The following is an 18232-nucleotide window of genomic DNA, read 5'->3' on the forward strand; positions in this document are numbered from 1 at the left end:
CAGACATTTTGTCAAATATAAGATGGATTTTAATGGAATAAAAGCAATGGTGTGTGCTGTTAAAGGAAAATGATCAGCACATCCTGAAGTGTTTTATTCCTCTTATACCACAGCAATTTATCAACCATTTCCTTGTCTCATTAATTATTAAAGAACGACAAGCCTTACTTTTAACTGTTTATTGCAACTTTAATGTTGTTAAATGTCCATGAGACATGTTAGTTCTTGTTATCACTTATGTTATAGCAGCTATAAACAAACAGATTTTTGCCAACCTCACTTTTTTCACTTGAAGTTTACTAAGATACCGGAAAATGAAAGGATCTCCAACCTGACACTGTGCGACTGTGTGCACTGACACAGGACACAGGTTTTTTTTGTTGTGATTGTTGCGGCCTTTTAGGTGTACTCATGTTCGACGCACGTGAATCATAGAGGGCTTTGACTGACAGGCTGTCCGCGAGTCCTTAAAATGTCTCAAACTACTTAATGTAAAAATAAGGCCTTAATTAGCATTAAAATGTCTTAAATTCATGTTTCAAAGGTCTTAAAAATGCAACTGAGCCTCACTGTTGTTTGAGATGGTAAACCCGTGTGACTGTGTTGCACTCAGAGTGTCTGAGCGGCTCCACGGTGTTTTAGAGTGGCTCGGTTCACAGTAACTTCCGCTCCACACCAACGTCATCTCTGTCTGTGCTGTGAGTTTGAGTCGCTTATAACCTGCGTCTAGACACAACACGTGCCAGATTCACTTTGGTTGTACGTTAGCGCAATCTCAAACATTTCTGTGGGCAGAGGTTTACAGCATTTCACCTGATCGGTAATGAGAAGTGAGTTTTAAAAAACTGTTGCCAACTAAGAGGAGGTCTTCTTGCAGTTTTCTGCCGAAATAAAAGTCACAAGGTCTAACACATAAAAGTGAATTAAGTCAGAAATATATTTCTATTGATATATTACTATTTGTACTCCCAAATAAAAATGTATTATTATTATTATTATTAAGTATTATTCAGTGCAATAGTAATATTACAAAATAGCAAAGGTTTTTTAGTATATATATTTTCTACTTTACAAAATTTTTTGTACATTTATAACACTACTTGTTACATTAACCTGGCATTAAATTACAAAACAAACTCGTAAACACCGCTGTGAGTGGGGTTTCTAATCCATCTCTCTATATTTTATTCCTCTCTTGGAAAGTCAAGGGAAGGAAATACTAGATTTTGTTTCCTTTCACTATTGGAGCAAATGGTAATGCAAAATGATATTTGTTACAGTTTCCCATGTCCCTCTATAGAAGTTTACCCTGCTATAGTTTACTGAAACCCAGAAATGGATGTGTATGCATGAACACAATCCATTATAGCTGATGTATCATGTAGCATGATTGAAGTGAGGTGCACGTCTTAATTTTTTTTTTGGAAATATCTTGAATATGGTATTAAAAAGTTTTACATTTGAAGTGCTGATAAATGCAGATACCCTGGACTGAATGTCACATGACGCATCATGGCCCAAATCTGCAGTAATTTTGAAAACTTGCAAGCTCCTCGGATATTGCGGAGTTGGCTTGATTTTGCGTTCATTTCTGGTGGGACATCCTGGGAAATCCTGGAGGAACTGGACACTGGAGACGCCTTTCATGGATAGGAAATAAACATACATATCCTTACAGAGATCTTTACCAATGATTGCATCCATCCATCTTCTATACCGCTTATCCTACTGGGTCGCTGGGATCCTAGAGCCTATCCCAGGGAGCATAGGGCACAAGGCGGGGTACACACTGGACAGGGTGCCAAACCATCGCAGGGCACAATCACATACACACTCACACACCCATTCATACACCAATGATTATATGTCTTTGTTAAATAACAATACATATTAAAAAAATCAATTGATCATGTGAAGCATCCATCATAAAATATCCTATGAATGAATGATAATGTATTAGAAGGAGAGTGTTAATAGAAATCTTTGATGTGTATAACAGCACTACAGATGGTGCTGCTGTTACAGAAATTTAATCAACACGTAAGTTCTGATCAAACAGAATCTAGAATTCAACAGCACTGTGCTATACATTTTTATTACGAAATATGTTTTCTATTACAGCAAGAGTGAATAAAACAGTAAAATAGGCTCAAAATGTTGAACCTAGAATGCTAAATGCTTGTGCACTTTGTCCTTCTGGGGGAATTGTTAAGGTTTCTGTACAGCTGTTACTTATCAAGGGTGGTTTTGAGTGGAACCCTTATACAGTAGGAATCTCCTTAATGGTCCTTAACTATTTAAAGATCCCCTGATAAACCCTTTTCCTAAGAGTGTAGAACTCTAGTAACTAGTAAGTACTATACAGCTGTGCTGTTTTCTGATATATTTGTTTGCTCTACACCCTAATCTGGAACTTTTTATACACTGGAGGATCAGCAGCTCTGCCTTGCATGAGTCATGTGTTATTGCTGACCTTCACTTGTGACTAATTCTACTTTGGGTTCAGTTTAAAATGAGTAAAGACACAAGTAGAATGTTATACAATGTACATTTTTGTGATTGTGAGGAAAACAGATTTAACAAATGGTCCACGGAGTTTTCTCATTGTTCATTCATGTTCAATGTTTGAACAACAATTGCAAACGGAGCAATACAATAGGAGCAGAAAACAATTTGGGGAGTTGTTTGAGAAAAGGAACTGTGAGTGAGTGTGTTAACAGGATCAGGACACACACACGCACGCATGCACCCCCCCCCCCCCCCACCACACACACACATTCGCACCTCCTATAAATTCCCCAGCATCAGTGAACTGACACATTTATGTTTAATATTAATATTTAGCTCCTGTATAAAATTTGGTATTTTTAATAAGTTTTGGACATATTTAGTCACCTTTGGTAATATTTCAATGTCAACACCAGCTTATTTAGCTTGGATGTGAATGTCCACATCAGGAATGTTGGTGCGTTCTGAGCCAGCTAACCAAATAGAACACATTAACCTTAGAGTCCAGTTGAATTTATTTGTGTATTTTCAGGTAAGCATGTTTGACTTTTTGTTTCTCTCTTCTTCGTGACTTAATAGATCTAGATAATAATTGGTTTGTGCCTTAGTTTGATGTCTCAGTCCGATGAAGTGATACTGTATAATACTGAAATGACTTTCAAATAAAAAGCACAAACTAGGGGAGAGTAATAGATTTGGAATGAATGGTATATCTGTTTCTGTTGTGTTTCTGTTTCGTTAAATTAAACATTGTATCCCAAAATATTTTCCAGGAAATAAAATTCTAGGTTCTACCAACATTAAAGTCCCCATGAAATCAGAATTGTAGTTTTGTGGAATTTAGTATGAATATGTTAGCCTTATGGTTATCTATAAGCTAGTGTGCTCCAAAACAATGACAGAATTCACATTTAGAAGATACGCGCATTCAAAATTCACAGTCTCTCTCTAACACCAATATGGATCAACAGTTTTGATGACATCATTCTGCACTTCAGCTTCTCATCAGATTTTCTGTCCAATCAAATGCTCTCTAGAATCTGAAGTGTCCCACCTCTAACATCATACAAATCCATGGTACTAACTTTCAAGTACGGATTAGCCAGAGCCGTGAGGTAAGCTAAATGCTATTGGAAAATGAAAAACAAGGAGGAGCCACTTTATGTCCCGCCCTGACTTCCTGTTTCAGTGGAAATTACGTCAACACATCGAATAATACTGCATGTTTCAAGGCACTTTACAGGGACTTTACAAGGGATGTATATATTTATGCAACAAACTGTAAATAGAGTGGGGTCCAAAAATCTGAGAGCGCTAGTGACAATGGTTGTATTTTGCATTCGTTTCAAATTTAATACATTACAAATTATATTTCTGACAACTTGAGTGAAAAGTAGAATCTTTGGAATATTTACATGAATTTCAGACTTTCTTAGTATTTGCTATGTCTTCTTTTTGCTTTAATGACTGTGTACTCAGCTAGTATGGACTCCATAAGTTTGTGATAAACTTTATGATTCATTTTAGATCAAATCCACCAGTGTCGTCTGAATATACAGTTTAATAGAAGAGATTAGACATGAGGCAAATCTGACCTTTTATACAAAGCAGTACATGGTCAATATCACACATTTGCTTACATTTAAATAGGAACCTAGAAATAGTGCAGAATCTTAAATATTAAATAGTCAAGACATAAATGTTTGAGAATTCTTAAACCTTCTGTTTATTTCCAATTTTAAATGGAAAAAACAATTCCCAGATTTTCACTGTCATACAATAAATAATAGGATTTCTCATGATGTCATTCACTTTCATACGAAAACTTTCCAAGTGCTACACAGAATATAATTAATACCAGTGTTTGACAGAAGCACAAACACTTAAAAATAAAAATTTAACCTTAATGGCGTGTTACATTTTTGTGTGAATCTGAGCTCATTTTGAGGGAGCTCATGTCTCCACACATGTTTTTGATGCTTTGAATAAAAATCCCAAAACGCATAGGACCTCCTTCTGGTCCCAAAATGGTTACTCATATGTCTGTTGTTTCACAAGTAGCTCATTTTTTGTCATCTTGGCTGTAATCTTGGTTTACTGACTCATCTGAATGAAAGAGCGCAGTGGTCTTTAAGATTGCCAGCAGGGATTGAACGTTTCTCTCAGACACTGTTCGAAGCCAGAGCTCTTCCCCACACACGAGGCATGCAGACGAAGAAAGGCCACGGCGGCTCTGACTCACACACAGCGACTCAAGAGAACCATTGAAATGCTCTCAAATGTTACAGTCACCAAAAAAGACTGTAATTAGCCAAAATGCTGAACTAAGTTCACTGGTTTTGACCGTGTATATCACGCTAGGCGATTCAGGGGATCTAAAATGCTGTGATATTACTGAATTATAATGTGCATTTCTCCATTAGTTATCAGATTTCGTGGCTGGCACGCATAATCAAATGCACATGCTGCGGAGAAGAGCTCACAGTCTTAGCCACACATTAATACCAGTATGTTTATACAAAGTCATAACAAGCCATAATGAGTGTCAGTGCTGAACACACCATCGTGTGGACTGTAGAACGATTTGGACCTGCCGCACACAGAGGGCCATTCTTATCATAAACATCTCCAAATTCTAAGCACATATATTTAAACAAATATTTCAGCTAAGGCATTGGACCTGTGCTGAAAAATGAAATAAATGTTGGTTAAGTGGACCTCCCACTCACACAACTACCGAGGGATGTTTACTTTGTTTTTGTTTTATTGTAAAATGCCTCGTCTGTCATTTCTCTGCCGTAACTGATACTCTAGCGGTTCTCTTGAGTGCCGTGAAATGACTGAGTGTTGAATCAACATCTGTGCTCTATCATCAGATTTTTAAAAAGCAATACACCATTGTCATAACTCGCAGTTGCTTATTAGCTATCTATCATATCAGTCCTGAATTACTTGTGGCTGTAACAGGAGAATTAGGATTTTAAGGAAAAACACTTTATTCAAGACACACACACACACACACACACACACAGGCAGACAAACAGACAGATAGACAGATCGATCGATCGATCAATCTGTAATGTCACGGACATATCATTTAGCTGATTTATTGTGTATGCAGTAATATTGTGGAGTGATTTTTATTGGGAAATAATTGTCCCTGAACCAAGGAAAGGAATTGTTGGTTGTATAAAAATGCCGTAATAAGCACTGTGTGTCATCTGACATCCTGTTTCAGGGACTTTCCACCACTTGCAATTGTCCTATGATGCCAACAATGTTTGACTCACATGCAGTCCCCTCCGAAACTATTGGAATGGCAAGGCCCGTTCATTTGTTTGCGCTGTACACAGAAGACTTTTGGGTTTGACACTGGTGTCTGTTGCTCAGTTCTTTCTTTGTTTTTATGCCTTTTTCTCAGCTTCAAAATGGCTTGCTTCTTCCCATAGACAGCTCTCTGATCTTCATGTTGGCTTATCCTTTTTAACAACAAATGCAGTCTTCACAGGTGAAACTGAAGGCTAAAACCTTCAGTTCAAAGCAATTTATTGTTTAAACAATCGATCTAACAGGTCACACCTGGTAACAAAAACACCTGTCAGTTCCAATATTTTTGCTCGCCTCCAAATTGGGTGCTCTGATGCAAAATGTGCTATGTCATTTAACACATCTACATATAAATATCGGGAATTAAAAGCTGAAATTCTAAACTCTCTTCTCATATTCATATTTTGATCTCCGAACCCAAATGTCTTCGGTCTACAGCAAATACAAATGAATTGGCCTTGCAGTTCCAATAATTTCGCCGGAGACTGTATTCAATAAGTGCGTTTATTTTGGCCCATATGCATTCTTTATTTTATATGTTTATTATTACAAATAAGTATGACTTTTGTTATATTGTGTATAACAATGTAAATATGTTTACAGCTAGGTATATATTTTAATTACTATTCAATTTAATTCAATTCTTCTCTTTTTTTTATAGTAGTGCACCATACAATAAGTATGTAGTATAAATGAAAACAAGGAAATAAAAGTGAAATAAAATAATTATACACAAGTAATTCCATTAACAATTATTTTCATAACAGAGGAATAAAGGAGAATTAATCTATTATCTCTCATAATAACATAAGAGGTGGTAAAAGTAACTCATTTTTAACTGAAGAAAAAGGGCATCTGCATATACTGTATAAAAATTCAGGTCTAATTTAAAGTACAGCTTCAAATTCTTCACTCAACTTAAATTAGAAACATATTGAGTAACATTAAAGTGATGTTTAAGTAAACTCTAAAATTTACTAAAGGTAAGAAGGTAAAAGTATAAGAAAGTTTCACAAAAGATTCTAATCACATTTCAGTAAGATTTTAGTCACTGGGGGAAAATTAGTGTCTCATTCACTAAAAAGAAATTGGTAAAATATTAGCTGAGGCAAACTAGCACAGCTTTTTTTTGCTGATCTCTCGAATGTTAGCTAGCATGATAACACTGACAATACAAACTAGCTGGATGCTAATATCTTGCTGTCACAATATACACTGCCTTGATAAATACAAAATGTGCGTAGCAGCAGTTAGATTACACTGATGGGTATTAGGTGTCGTTTTTGTTGTTCCATCTGTTTAATTTTAGATTTGTCAGGATTTGTTAGCTGTTTGATATTAAAAAGTTGTCTTATGACTTTATAAATATAAGATTATAGAAAATGTAGTGAAAGGAGAGCTTTTTCTTTTAAAATGTAGTAAGAAAAAAAAGATCTAAAGTATTCAGATACATAAACACTTTAATAACTGTGTTAAATCCCACCTCAGTTCATCACTCAGTACAGATTCACAGTGGTATTGCTCCTGAATTCATCCCTGTGTTGGTTTAGCATGTATTAATCCTGTTTATCTTCTGATAAGCATCGATACTTACAGTGCAGCCTACGGAGACTGTCATAGATCAAAAGATATATGGGTTTCACTGCTTTTCTATTAGCTTAATCCATTTATTTAACCTTACATACAGTATGTTGCGAAAGCATGGTTTAGTAGTGTTTTAAAAAATGTATTTATTCATAAAGCAGAACTATGTAGGACACAAGATTGACAATCATATTTTTATGAATAGCCCGTACTCAAATACCAACCCCCTTCACCCTATTTGTTTTCCATAACAGTGGAATGAACTGCTAACACTTTAACCTGAACTCTGTCAAGAAGGCAATGGTCTGTAGACGTGAACACACTAAAATATGCATCTGGTCACCTCTGGGCATATCTGAGAACTAGGCGTGTTTCATGCTGTATCAACCTGCATGTGTTCATGGCCAATGAGTGATAGTGTTTGCAGCAAGGTAAAGAAAATAAACGTTTCAGGAGATGGTGCATTTGTAATGGCCCCCGGGGCCTACCGTTCTCTCTCCAAACAGCCAGAGTCCATGGATAATTTAAAGCACTGCCACTGGCTAGTTCCTTATGTTGTTGCCAATATGAGGTCACCATCTGAGAGGTGTTAATGGTGGGCTAATCCTGCTAATACCACAGAAACGAGTTCCTGCCTGGAGATCTGGAAAAAAAAAAGAGATCTGCATCCAAGAACCTGCTGTGAAACAATAAATAATTGCTCGCTGATATAGAAACCCAAAGCTGGCATAATATTTATCTCAGTGTGAAAGCGAGACTGAAAACATTACCACAAACAGGAATGAAAGGGTTAGATATGCAACGTCCTAAACACTTAAAATACACGCCCTCCTCTGTGCGTAACTGATAAGTCCATGTTGAGTTTTATTGAACTGCTTGGTGCAAACAAAAGGTCCATTTTCTGCTTAATAGCATTGGATCTCTTGCTTTTTGTTCCTAGAGAAAATGGTTTTGGTGCGGTCAGAAGCAGGCCACAGGGGGACAGTGGGGTGGTTGCCCATTACAGTTTCATCTGTATTTAATTTCCAACTTTGGAAAAGCCAGGATGTGGCTTCAAATGAGACAAACCCAAACCTCTCCCTCTTTGCTTGCTCTCACACAATTAGCATTGCACAATTTGTCAGAGAAAACAAGCTTTATGTTTTCAAGGAAATCAATGAAAACAAATGGTCCTTGAAAAAATACACAATGGCTCGCAGCTTGCAAATCTTCAACGGGAGTGGGGAGAAATAGAGCCAAAACAATTGCAGAGTGTCAGAAGCACTCAGTGTGGTGACAGAGTGAGGACTCTGGGGTCCAGCATTGTGTTGATTTCTGCTGGTTTTCCCAACTAGTCTCAGAAACAGGAAGTGTGTGCAGCTAATTAGTCCCTGCATGTCATCAGTCTCATTAAGCAAAGTGTTATAAGCCTCATTTAGTACAGTACAGTTTGCAGGTCTCATGTCAGGGTCATGTAAGATGCAGAGCACATCATCTGAGAACTCAGAGTGGCAAAAGCAATGAGTGGACACGCATTAGTTAATGCTGCATTTGACTCGCCTCATAATCAGTGATTTGTGGGACGGAATGATGTCATTTTTGACCTTGGTGCCTTTGACATATAAAGTGGATAAAAAAACAAGGACAGCTCTGTTTTTGTCATTTCTTATCAACAAGCTGGCTAGATAACTGTAATGAGTTGTGAACATTTTCCTCCTCAGAATAGTGCTCTGTGTAGTCAATGTTATAGACAACAAGAGAATATGTATGTATGTGGATTGATGTAAAGCAAATATTTGTATCACTCTGTAAACTGGGAAGGAACTCGCAATTGAGAAGTCTACTCCAAGTTGATGAGTAGGACTTTCCTCATTGGAGGTTGGGAATTACAAGTTGGAACCTCTAGTCGAACGCTGTCTTAATAAGTCTCCTAATCCTTAACCTCTAACTCAAAAATACACACCCATCACTATCCTATGCAAAGGCCTTCTAATAAAATTGGACCTGGTCTAAATGATGGAAACTTTCCAACTGAATTCCTTTGGCTTTCAGTAACCTTCTGCTTTCTTTCTCCTCTGAGGATCATTATGATCTTTGATAAATTAGTCATAATACATTTGGTACACTCTCTTTAATGCATAAATGGAAAGAGATGTGGCATAATTGTCTATAGTAATAAAACTGAGCTGTTGTATGTCCCTAGAGTTGCATCTTCATATCAAGATCCTGTGATCTCTCTGGGGAATTCTAAGGCAGAGGATGCAGATTTGGTCTGGGTGTGGTTTAGGACAACCAACTATTTGTCTCTTCTCATATTGCTAACCTGATTTAGTCATGCAGGTGACTCCTGTATATCATCGGGAAGATTCTTTTCCACAGAAGTCACTCAGGTGCTTGTTCAGTTCCATGTCATCTCAAGATTGGATTACTGCAAATCACCCCTGCAGGTTTTCACCTGCAACTGATTATTTGTTTTTTCACGTGGCCCCTCCACCGTCTTCATATAGCTGCCGGATCAGATTTAAAACACTAATGAAGAATAATAGCTTTTAGTTGTCACATATGTATTACAGCACCATGAAATTCTTTTCAAATCCCAGCTTGTTAGGAATCTGGGGTCAGAGCACTGGATCAGCCATGATTTAGTACCACTAGAGCAGGTAGGGTTAAGGGCCTTGCTCAAGGGCCCAACAATGGCAACTTGGCAGTGCTGGGGCTTGAACTCTTGACCTTCTGATTAGTAGACCAGAACCTTAACTTTCGAGCCACCAACACTTTAAGCCGCCAGCACAGCTCGACCCACAAGGAAGACAAGCATCATGACTGTTCTCTATTCTGGCACCCATTTTCCCCTGGCTGTCTTAACTGTGTCACTGTCTATCCTCAAAAGACTACTAACGACTTACCTCTTCACCAAGCACGTAACGGAGCACTAAATCCTGAAAGAGATGGGGGAATAAAAACAACAGCACAGACTTTGTTGCTGTACCAACTCATTGTTGTACTATCTCTTATCTAAAAAAGTTTTAACTGGATAGAATTCTTAGACGCTGACCTATTTACACTATGAGGATATGTTTTTGCTAGACACTATAAAGCACTTTTGTAAGTCGCCCTGGATAACAGTGTCTGCCAAATGCTGTAAATGTGAATGATGGCTGTTGTAAATTTTAGATATCCAGCTCTTATCTGTTTGTTTAACAGTGGAGTCTGAAATATTCATTACACAACACTATTTAGTAATTAAGTCCATCTTGTCTCCTGTTGAGGCTATCAGGGGAAATTGGTTGAGTTTCTGTGTGTATTGTGTATTTTGTGGTTTTGATTACAGAAGAGCCGCTCAGTTTTATTCAGATGCTGCATGTATAATATTTCCCTACATCTAGAATTTAACAATGTCTGACAGAGTGCCCGAGTCGAACGACATCATGCAGCGGTTTTCATTTTGACTAGAAATATTCAAATGTGAGGTTTTTATTCTTTTACTCTTGCATGCCTATGAAAATTTGGACGAGTGTCTCGTGGTCTGTTGTTAAACAATGTCGGAATGTCAAATGCTATGAGTGTAAATCAGAGCTAGCAACAGCAGGCCTTCTTAATGTCCTCAGGGGATTTTGTAACACTGTGTATGATCTCAGTCCTTTAATATGCACTGTTTGGGTGCTATTTCTGCCACTTGTAATTAGTCTATACTGTAATAAGGGCCTTAGATTTAGGCCTTAAAACAGGCTGTTGTTTGTCTGTGGGCATCAGGGACACTTTCTCACTCATTTTCTCTGCTTTCTTTTTGCTATAGCATGTCTGTTCCGGTACAACTTGCTGTCTTTTGTCTACCTCATCTACCTCCTGCTCATCCCACTGTTTGCAGAGCCGACGAAGACAACAATGCAAGGTGAGAAGCTAATACTTACAAGCTCGGAAACAAGCAGTCGCTTACTGTTTACTCCAAAAGTAGTGTGTACACTTCAGAATTAAGAAACCGAGACATTAAATGCAAGTTAGGATTTACAGAATTAGATTTACATTAGCACAAGTAACAGACAATGTGAATTTTTCCACTTTGCCTCTAAGAACTTTTTCAAGTCTCTGGCAGTTGATGGTTTTTATACACTTCTGCTACTTTATGAAAGGTTAGTATTTTCTTTAGGATGTTTTATCTATTTTACTCATCCCACGGAATCCTAAAGATACAGGGTGTAAGATGTAAAAATTTTGGTAGAAAAATAGGCAATTAATACACATTCACTGTCACTTCAAGGCTATAGCTATGTCTCTATAGGAGACGTTAGGTAATAAATAGGATGAGTAAATAGTATTGATGCAATTGGTGTACTGACATAGTAAAATAGTATGTGATTTGGAACATGGCCTAAACTGAAAAAATCCATCTGTGGCTCTTATCAAGGTCTCGCAAATATTGCAGAAGTAAAGAGAATAAAACCACTATTGTACTAGGTGGAAAAGCAAAACCTCACTCCTTTAAGAAGAGCAGGTCTTTATGTAGCACGCTAATGCTTGCTGTTAGTCCTCTAGCATCGGTTGTTTTGTGCTTTGTTGCAATGCCATAGTGCTGAGTTGGTGAAGTGGTGATCAAACACCCAATGTAACTGTGGTAGCGCAGAAGCTAGCCAGGGCCTTGTTGAAGTACAATCTGTTAAGATCCATCAGTGTGCTGCTTGTGCAGGTTTGTGGCATTTACGAGCTGTCCACATGGCTACTTGACCTTAAGGTTGATTATCATGAGCAATCTGGCTCAAAGACAATTGAAAAGAAAAGGCTTTTCGGTTATGATGCCTGCATGTGTACAGGAAATTTAGGGATGTGTCTTTGGCTGTACTAATTTCAGGTGCGATGACGCAGGATATATATGAGCTGGCATATGATGTTTGTGTTAAGAATTTCCTGCCAGTTAGAAGCCAACACCTCTGAGGGGTAACTCTAAGCAGATCAGGAACATCACGTTCTTGACTGAACAATGCTATTGTTTTCATTGGTAAACAAAAAAAAATTCTGTGTAGCTATAATATGATTTCTTATATTCAACATAAGACTGCTTGAGAGTTTGAGGGAGTTTACTAAAGAAAATATTATCACTGTTTTAAATTATCAATCATCTCAGTTAGGCACAAATAAATGAACTAAGTAGACAAATGTCAAAGAAAATGCAAATATTTTAACATAGTGATGTATAATGAATGAATGAATGTATAATTCTGTTTCAGATGTAAACTATAAAACAAACGTACATTTAAAATTTTTCCACCTGGAAACTATTTCAGTCAATTGTAAGCCACAATTTTATAGTTTATATAAAGCTTAATCAGATTGGTATATTGGAGCTTCGTGGTATGAATTTTAGGAGTAATGGATAGCGGTAAACAGAAGGAAGTGATTGTCTGAATCAAGGCATTGTCCATTTATGATCTCTGAGTGTTGCTATCATGAAACAAATGAACCACGATGTGTTTCCAGTTCAATCCTCTGTGAAACAGAGTTGCATTTTCCAGGACTGAGCCAAACGTGATTGTTTAAACCTCTGAATTTCACAAGCTATATGAATTCTCTGGCATTGAGAGTTCAGATATGGGTTATGTATGTGTATGTTTAATGTGGTGTTTGGCATACTGTACATCCAGGGCATTCTGTGAGCATTTGGAAAGAACTAAACATCAGCTTATGAATCTAAACACGAATTTATAAAACCCAAATATCACAACCTATAAATGCTGCGTTGTACTGTGCACATTGCAGGCCCACACAGTGCAGCTGTAGGAGCCGTCCAACATAATTTTAATCCATGTTGAGGACCAGTCAATGCTGTTTTAAGAAATGAGACACTTTTCACACCCAGAGTGCACTGAACATACCAGCAACAGGCAGCGAAAGCTCCACTGAGTGATCTGTGTGAGGGGGAGAAGAGTCTGAGCAGGATAGGAATGCAATTTGTGTGTGTGTGTGTGTGTCTGCATCTGCATGTGTACAGTTTCCTTTCACCCCAAACACCCCCACACATGTCATCAGTTCACTACTTCAACCATTACTTCATCACAGCCGTCAGTTGAACCCCAGGCCACATCAGCACAGTGCATGCTGGACTCAAATTGAACCTAGCTTCCTACGTTTAACAATTCTTTATTTTATTTTCCCAGAGAGTACAAACCTTTTTCATACGTGCATGCAATCCTCCTCTAGTATAAGACAGCCATATTTTAGTGTCGATTTAGTACCTGGCACTGTTTCCTTTTCTCTTATTCTTAGCTTATTCCATAATTCATACTTAGCTTAATCCCTATGATTAAATCAGAGTTTGTATGCACAAACATTGGAGCACAATTGCTTTCTCCTTCATACAGTACTTTTTCAGTCATTCATCTTATTCAGAAACCACTTCATCCTGGTCAGGGTCACAGTGACTCCAGAGCCTATCCTGGGAACACTAGGCTGGAATACAACCTGGATAGGTTGCCAGTTCATCGCAGGGCACCACACACACACACACACACACACACACACACACACACACACACACACACACACACACACATCCATGCACTTATTCACACATGGGGGAAATATTGTGTAGCCAATCTACCTACTGCATGTTTTTGGGTGGAAACTGGAAAACTTGGAGGAAGCCCACGAGGTCATTGGGACAACATGTGAAAATCCACACAGACAGTACCTTGAGATCACTTGCTATGCCATGGTATGCCGCCCTCACTTCATGTTTGCTAATGTTACCATGATATATAACGAGAGGAACATAATAAGAGCCGTTACTGGATAAACAAAAATGACCAGCGGTGTACAAATTTTGTACCATTAGCATATGGTCATTTAGAGTTTCAGGAAATCTTTCTTCATCAGCGCTCTATGACACATGTGCTGCATCCCAATTTGCCTACTATCCATCCTAAATAGTATCCAAGATTAGAATTAGTGTGTCCCAAATTGTAGTATGTTGAAATGAGCATCCCAAAGTTACCTGGATGGTCTACTATTTCCGGTAGATTTTTTGAGGTTTGGATCCATGGAGTGACAGCATGCATAACTAGGCAACAATGTTCTCTTCCTTTACATGACGTGTTAACATGTGCCAGTACTTGCATACTCTTTTGCCACGCACTCAAAAGTATGCACTTTTTCTTCTCAAAAGTATAGTATAAGTAGGCGGATTGGGATGCAGCAATGATTTGTTGAGGTAAACTGCTATAATTAATCAGACATGTCATCAGTAGCAGCCTTTTGACAAACTGTAAAAGTAAGCCAATACTTTTTTGAGACAGATGTTCGCTGTTTATTTTACTGACTTCATAACACCTGAGGTATCGTCTGCTTTTACACTGTCTGACACATTTTCAAGGCCTGTAGGATCTTGTAGCATGGTAGATTGAAGCTTGAGGGAATCACTGTAACCTTACTGCTGAATGCACTAGAACTTTTGAGGTTAACACGTGAATTGGTGTGTTAATAAACTTAAATGTAGATGTAGTTGTTGTGTATCTTTATGTACTGCAGTTTCAAAGGTACGCAGTCCATCATCATTGAGAATACATCATTAATTTCACCTTGGCATTAACTCAAACTGGGCATTATTCAGTCTGCTGTATATGTAATATTCATTGCCTGTCCATTAGCTGATTTCAGGTGAACTGAATGTTAAGAGGCATTAAAAAGTTGTGGAACTGTCTTGAATGAGAACTGCACAGTTACTAGACAAGATCCAAGTCTGTATTTCCTTTACACTCATTATGTGAAATAAAAATGAGACTCACATTGCATGCTTCCTTGGGCAATTCAGATTTTTTTGCTCAGATTCGTCTCTCTTGATGGCACACATTGTAATCTCAAGTGACCCATATCTTTAATAACAAAGCTCCTGGGCAATTGTTCAGTTAGTTCCTTCCAGTTTAGCTTGAATCAGTTCCCCAAATATCAAGTCAACCACCAATTTCCTTATCCTTCCATTGAATACAGTCGCTGCTGTTGCTGTCCTCCATTGTTGGTTTGCAGTGCTGCTGACACTGAATGATGACGACGACAGTGATGTGCGCATTACCGTTGGGAAAATGCCGCAGGATTTCCAGTCTAACCGTTCTCATTTATGGCGCATGGCCACATATTGGATATGTATCTGAATTAGAACCACATATGAAAGTGGCTTAGGTCTGATTTAAAGTATTTTCTTCACACAGTCCTGAATAAATCGGATATCTGACACGTTAATTTGTGTAATTTGTGTGTTACTTGTATAACTTCAACCTGGTAGTGTGAACGTAGTCAGAGACATCTCAGCATGTGGCCATAGCAACAGGAATATGGTCGAGATTTAAGCTGTGTTGTGCTTTATAGGTTGTTATTTCCTTCTTTTTTTTTTTGCTTTGTTGTGTAGCCTTTGTTAATCAGCTCCTAACTGTTCTACATTATGAGCATTTCACTTGCTGTGATAGATTAGATACATGAACAAAATACACTTCTGTGATGTTTTTAGTCCTTATGTGAAGCTTGTGTTGACCAGTCAGCAATGTTTAATAGGGCAAGCTTCTCCACAGTAGCTTCTGGTCCTCAGAAGTACCTACCCTGGAGCAGGAACTCAAAAAATTACCATGCTTTCAGGAAATGCAATCAGCTCCTGAGGTTCCTGAGTTTGTGAAATATCACCAAGGCTCCTAAAAAAGGGGTTTTACAGTTTTTCTACTACTCTTGAGTGCTAGCTTTGGCCTGATGCCTGGTTGTTCCAGTGAGACCAGAAGAGGTATGGACAGGATTGAGTGACTGACCTGATGCAGTCAGAGAGATGTTAAAAGATGGAAATCACCATTTTTGGCAGGATGAAGAAAAATTAAGCAGGAAAAAAAGAGAGGAGTCAGTGAGAGGTGAATATTTTTAATTTCTCTAGATGCTCCCACATACATGTATGTTCTGAGCATCATTATACCTCCTGTATGAGTCAACATCACATAACATTGATGTTTTAGGAATAATGAAAATGTTGAGTTTAAATCCCAGAACTTCCGCACTGCCTCCGTTGGGCATCTTAACTGTCAAGCACACCTCAAGGGTGCAGTATCATGACTGATGTTTCTTTCTTAACTGGATATTTGCCATACTGTGAACATGTGTTTATGTATATTGGCAATAAAGTTGAATTTAATTAATTAGAGAGGAAGAAATCCACCCTTATATAACACATTATAGCTGATGTGATCTTCAGTGGCATCCAACATTTGTTTTATAATGAAATTCTGAGTTTACTTTTTTCATCAACACATTAGTCTATCTGTATTTTGGTTAACAGTTTCCTACCCACAATGCCATTCTATTACCTGCTGATGATGCCAGTGGGATTTGTCCCTTTCTTAATCTCAACCTAATGAGTGATGCAACAGCGCTTTAGTCCTTTCGTCTGTCCAGTTCTTTCACCTCCTCGTCTGTACACTTTGTTTAAATCGTTTAGCTTCCAAAGCTTTCAAAAACGTTCTTGCTATTACCACCATCCATGCCATCATACCTCATAGATCACAAACTAGCTGAGCCAAGCCTCTTCCATACCTCAGTGCAACTGCATTGCATTCTGGATATTTGAGTCCAGCGTTTGCATTAATTCTATATTTCTCATTACTATGACATTAAAAATGCTGAGTGGAAAAAGAAGTTCTCGTTTACAGTGAAACCTTGTTGTTACCACTTATGTCTGAGATGTAAAAAGTTTTCTCTACTACTGACAACTTCAGATTAGCACCAGAATCACTAAACATATCACAAATATTACAATATAAGCATATTTAATATGTTTCAACTTGAAGATTTCCTGAAAGTCACATTGAAGAAGTCCATATTTAATTTCAACATTTGCATGCTACATGCATTAAACATTTTAGGATTTATCTATGTTTAGATAATAATAATTGTATGTTTAACATTATTGAACACTCTTTCCAGCTTTACTAAACATAACCTTGTATCATATTTTATTACTCCTAACCCTAATATGTTTACATAATCCAGGAGACACTTGAACAGTGATCTGCTGGACTTGTTTCCCTACGGAAGGTGTGGAGCAGTAGATTTATGCTGGGCTGTAGACCATAAGAGCCTGTGGCTTTGTTCAGCTTGTGTCGCCTCAGTGCGGGTGTTTGTTTGGTTAAGACCCTTCGCTAGAGCAGGAAACTGGAGAGACAGTCTCTGTTGGTGCACCTTGACCAGCCCTTACGTCATCACCACCAGATGTTGGCTATTAATTATAACCCTGAAACTCCTTCACCTTTCCTGAGGCTGAATTGTTACAAGGTGATGATATGTGCTGCGTACAACTGAGTGAAAATTACAGGAGATGTGTATTTCTAGTTCATCTGAAGCCTGACAAGATCCTACTTCAGTGTAGATTTAAGCAAACTGATGTTATATGTACAATATAACAATTCAATATATAACAATAACAATTCCTGTCATTTCAAAGCTTTGGCAATGCTGTAACGGCCGTTCCAGATGAATTTAACTGAATGTTGAAAACTGATGTTAAATATTGTTATCTCAAAAACATTGACCCTTATTTAATGTTTCAGTAATTCAACTTGACATTTAGACTCAGACTCTGAGTTCCAGAAAGCACCCCAGTCTGTAAACACACTCGCACAACGGTGCTCTCCAGAGCTCGATGGAGGAAAACAGCAGCTCAAGGCCACAAGGCCGTCCTCCGCTCTCGCCTCAAAACAGATGCAATCTGTCCACTTGAGGGAATGCAGGAGACAAGATGGCTTCCTGAGGAAACAAAGCAGAATGGAGAGGTCGTAGGAAAGGGACCTCGACCCTTGTGGATCTCTGTAAGCCAGCT

At 38.0% G+C, this 18232-nt stretch overlaps 1 protein-coding gene across 4 annotated transcripts in view; it reads left to right on the forward strand.

Moving 5' to 3' along the window:
• LOC128614479 (piezo-type mechanosensitive ion channel component 2) overlaps window positions 1-18232 on the forward strand; it is a 140011-nt gene that overhangs the window by 8694 nt on the left and 113085 nt on the right. For all 4 annotated transcript variants that reach the window (XM_053635814.1, XM_053635786.1, XM_053635804.1 and 1 more), the window contains one exon: window positions 11195-11290. In XM_053635814.1, coding sequence (XP_053491789.1) covers window positions 11195-11290 — 96 coding nt within the window. The remainder of the gene's footprint in view (window positions 1-11194; window positions 11291-18232) is intronic.

This window comes from Ictalurus furcatus, chromosome 1 (assembly GCF_023375685.1).
Source record: "Ictalurus furcatus strain D&B chromosome 1, Billie_1.0, whole genome shotgun sequence".
NCBI classification, from domain to species: Eukaryota; Metazoa; Chordata; class Actinopteri; order Siluriformes; family Ictaluridae; genus Ictalurus; species Ictalurus furcatus.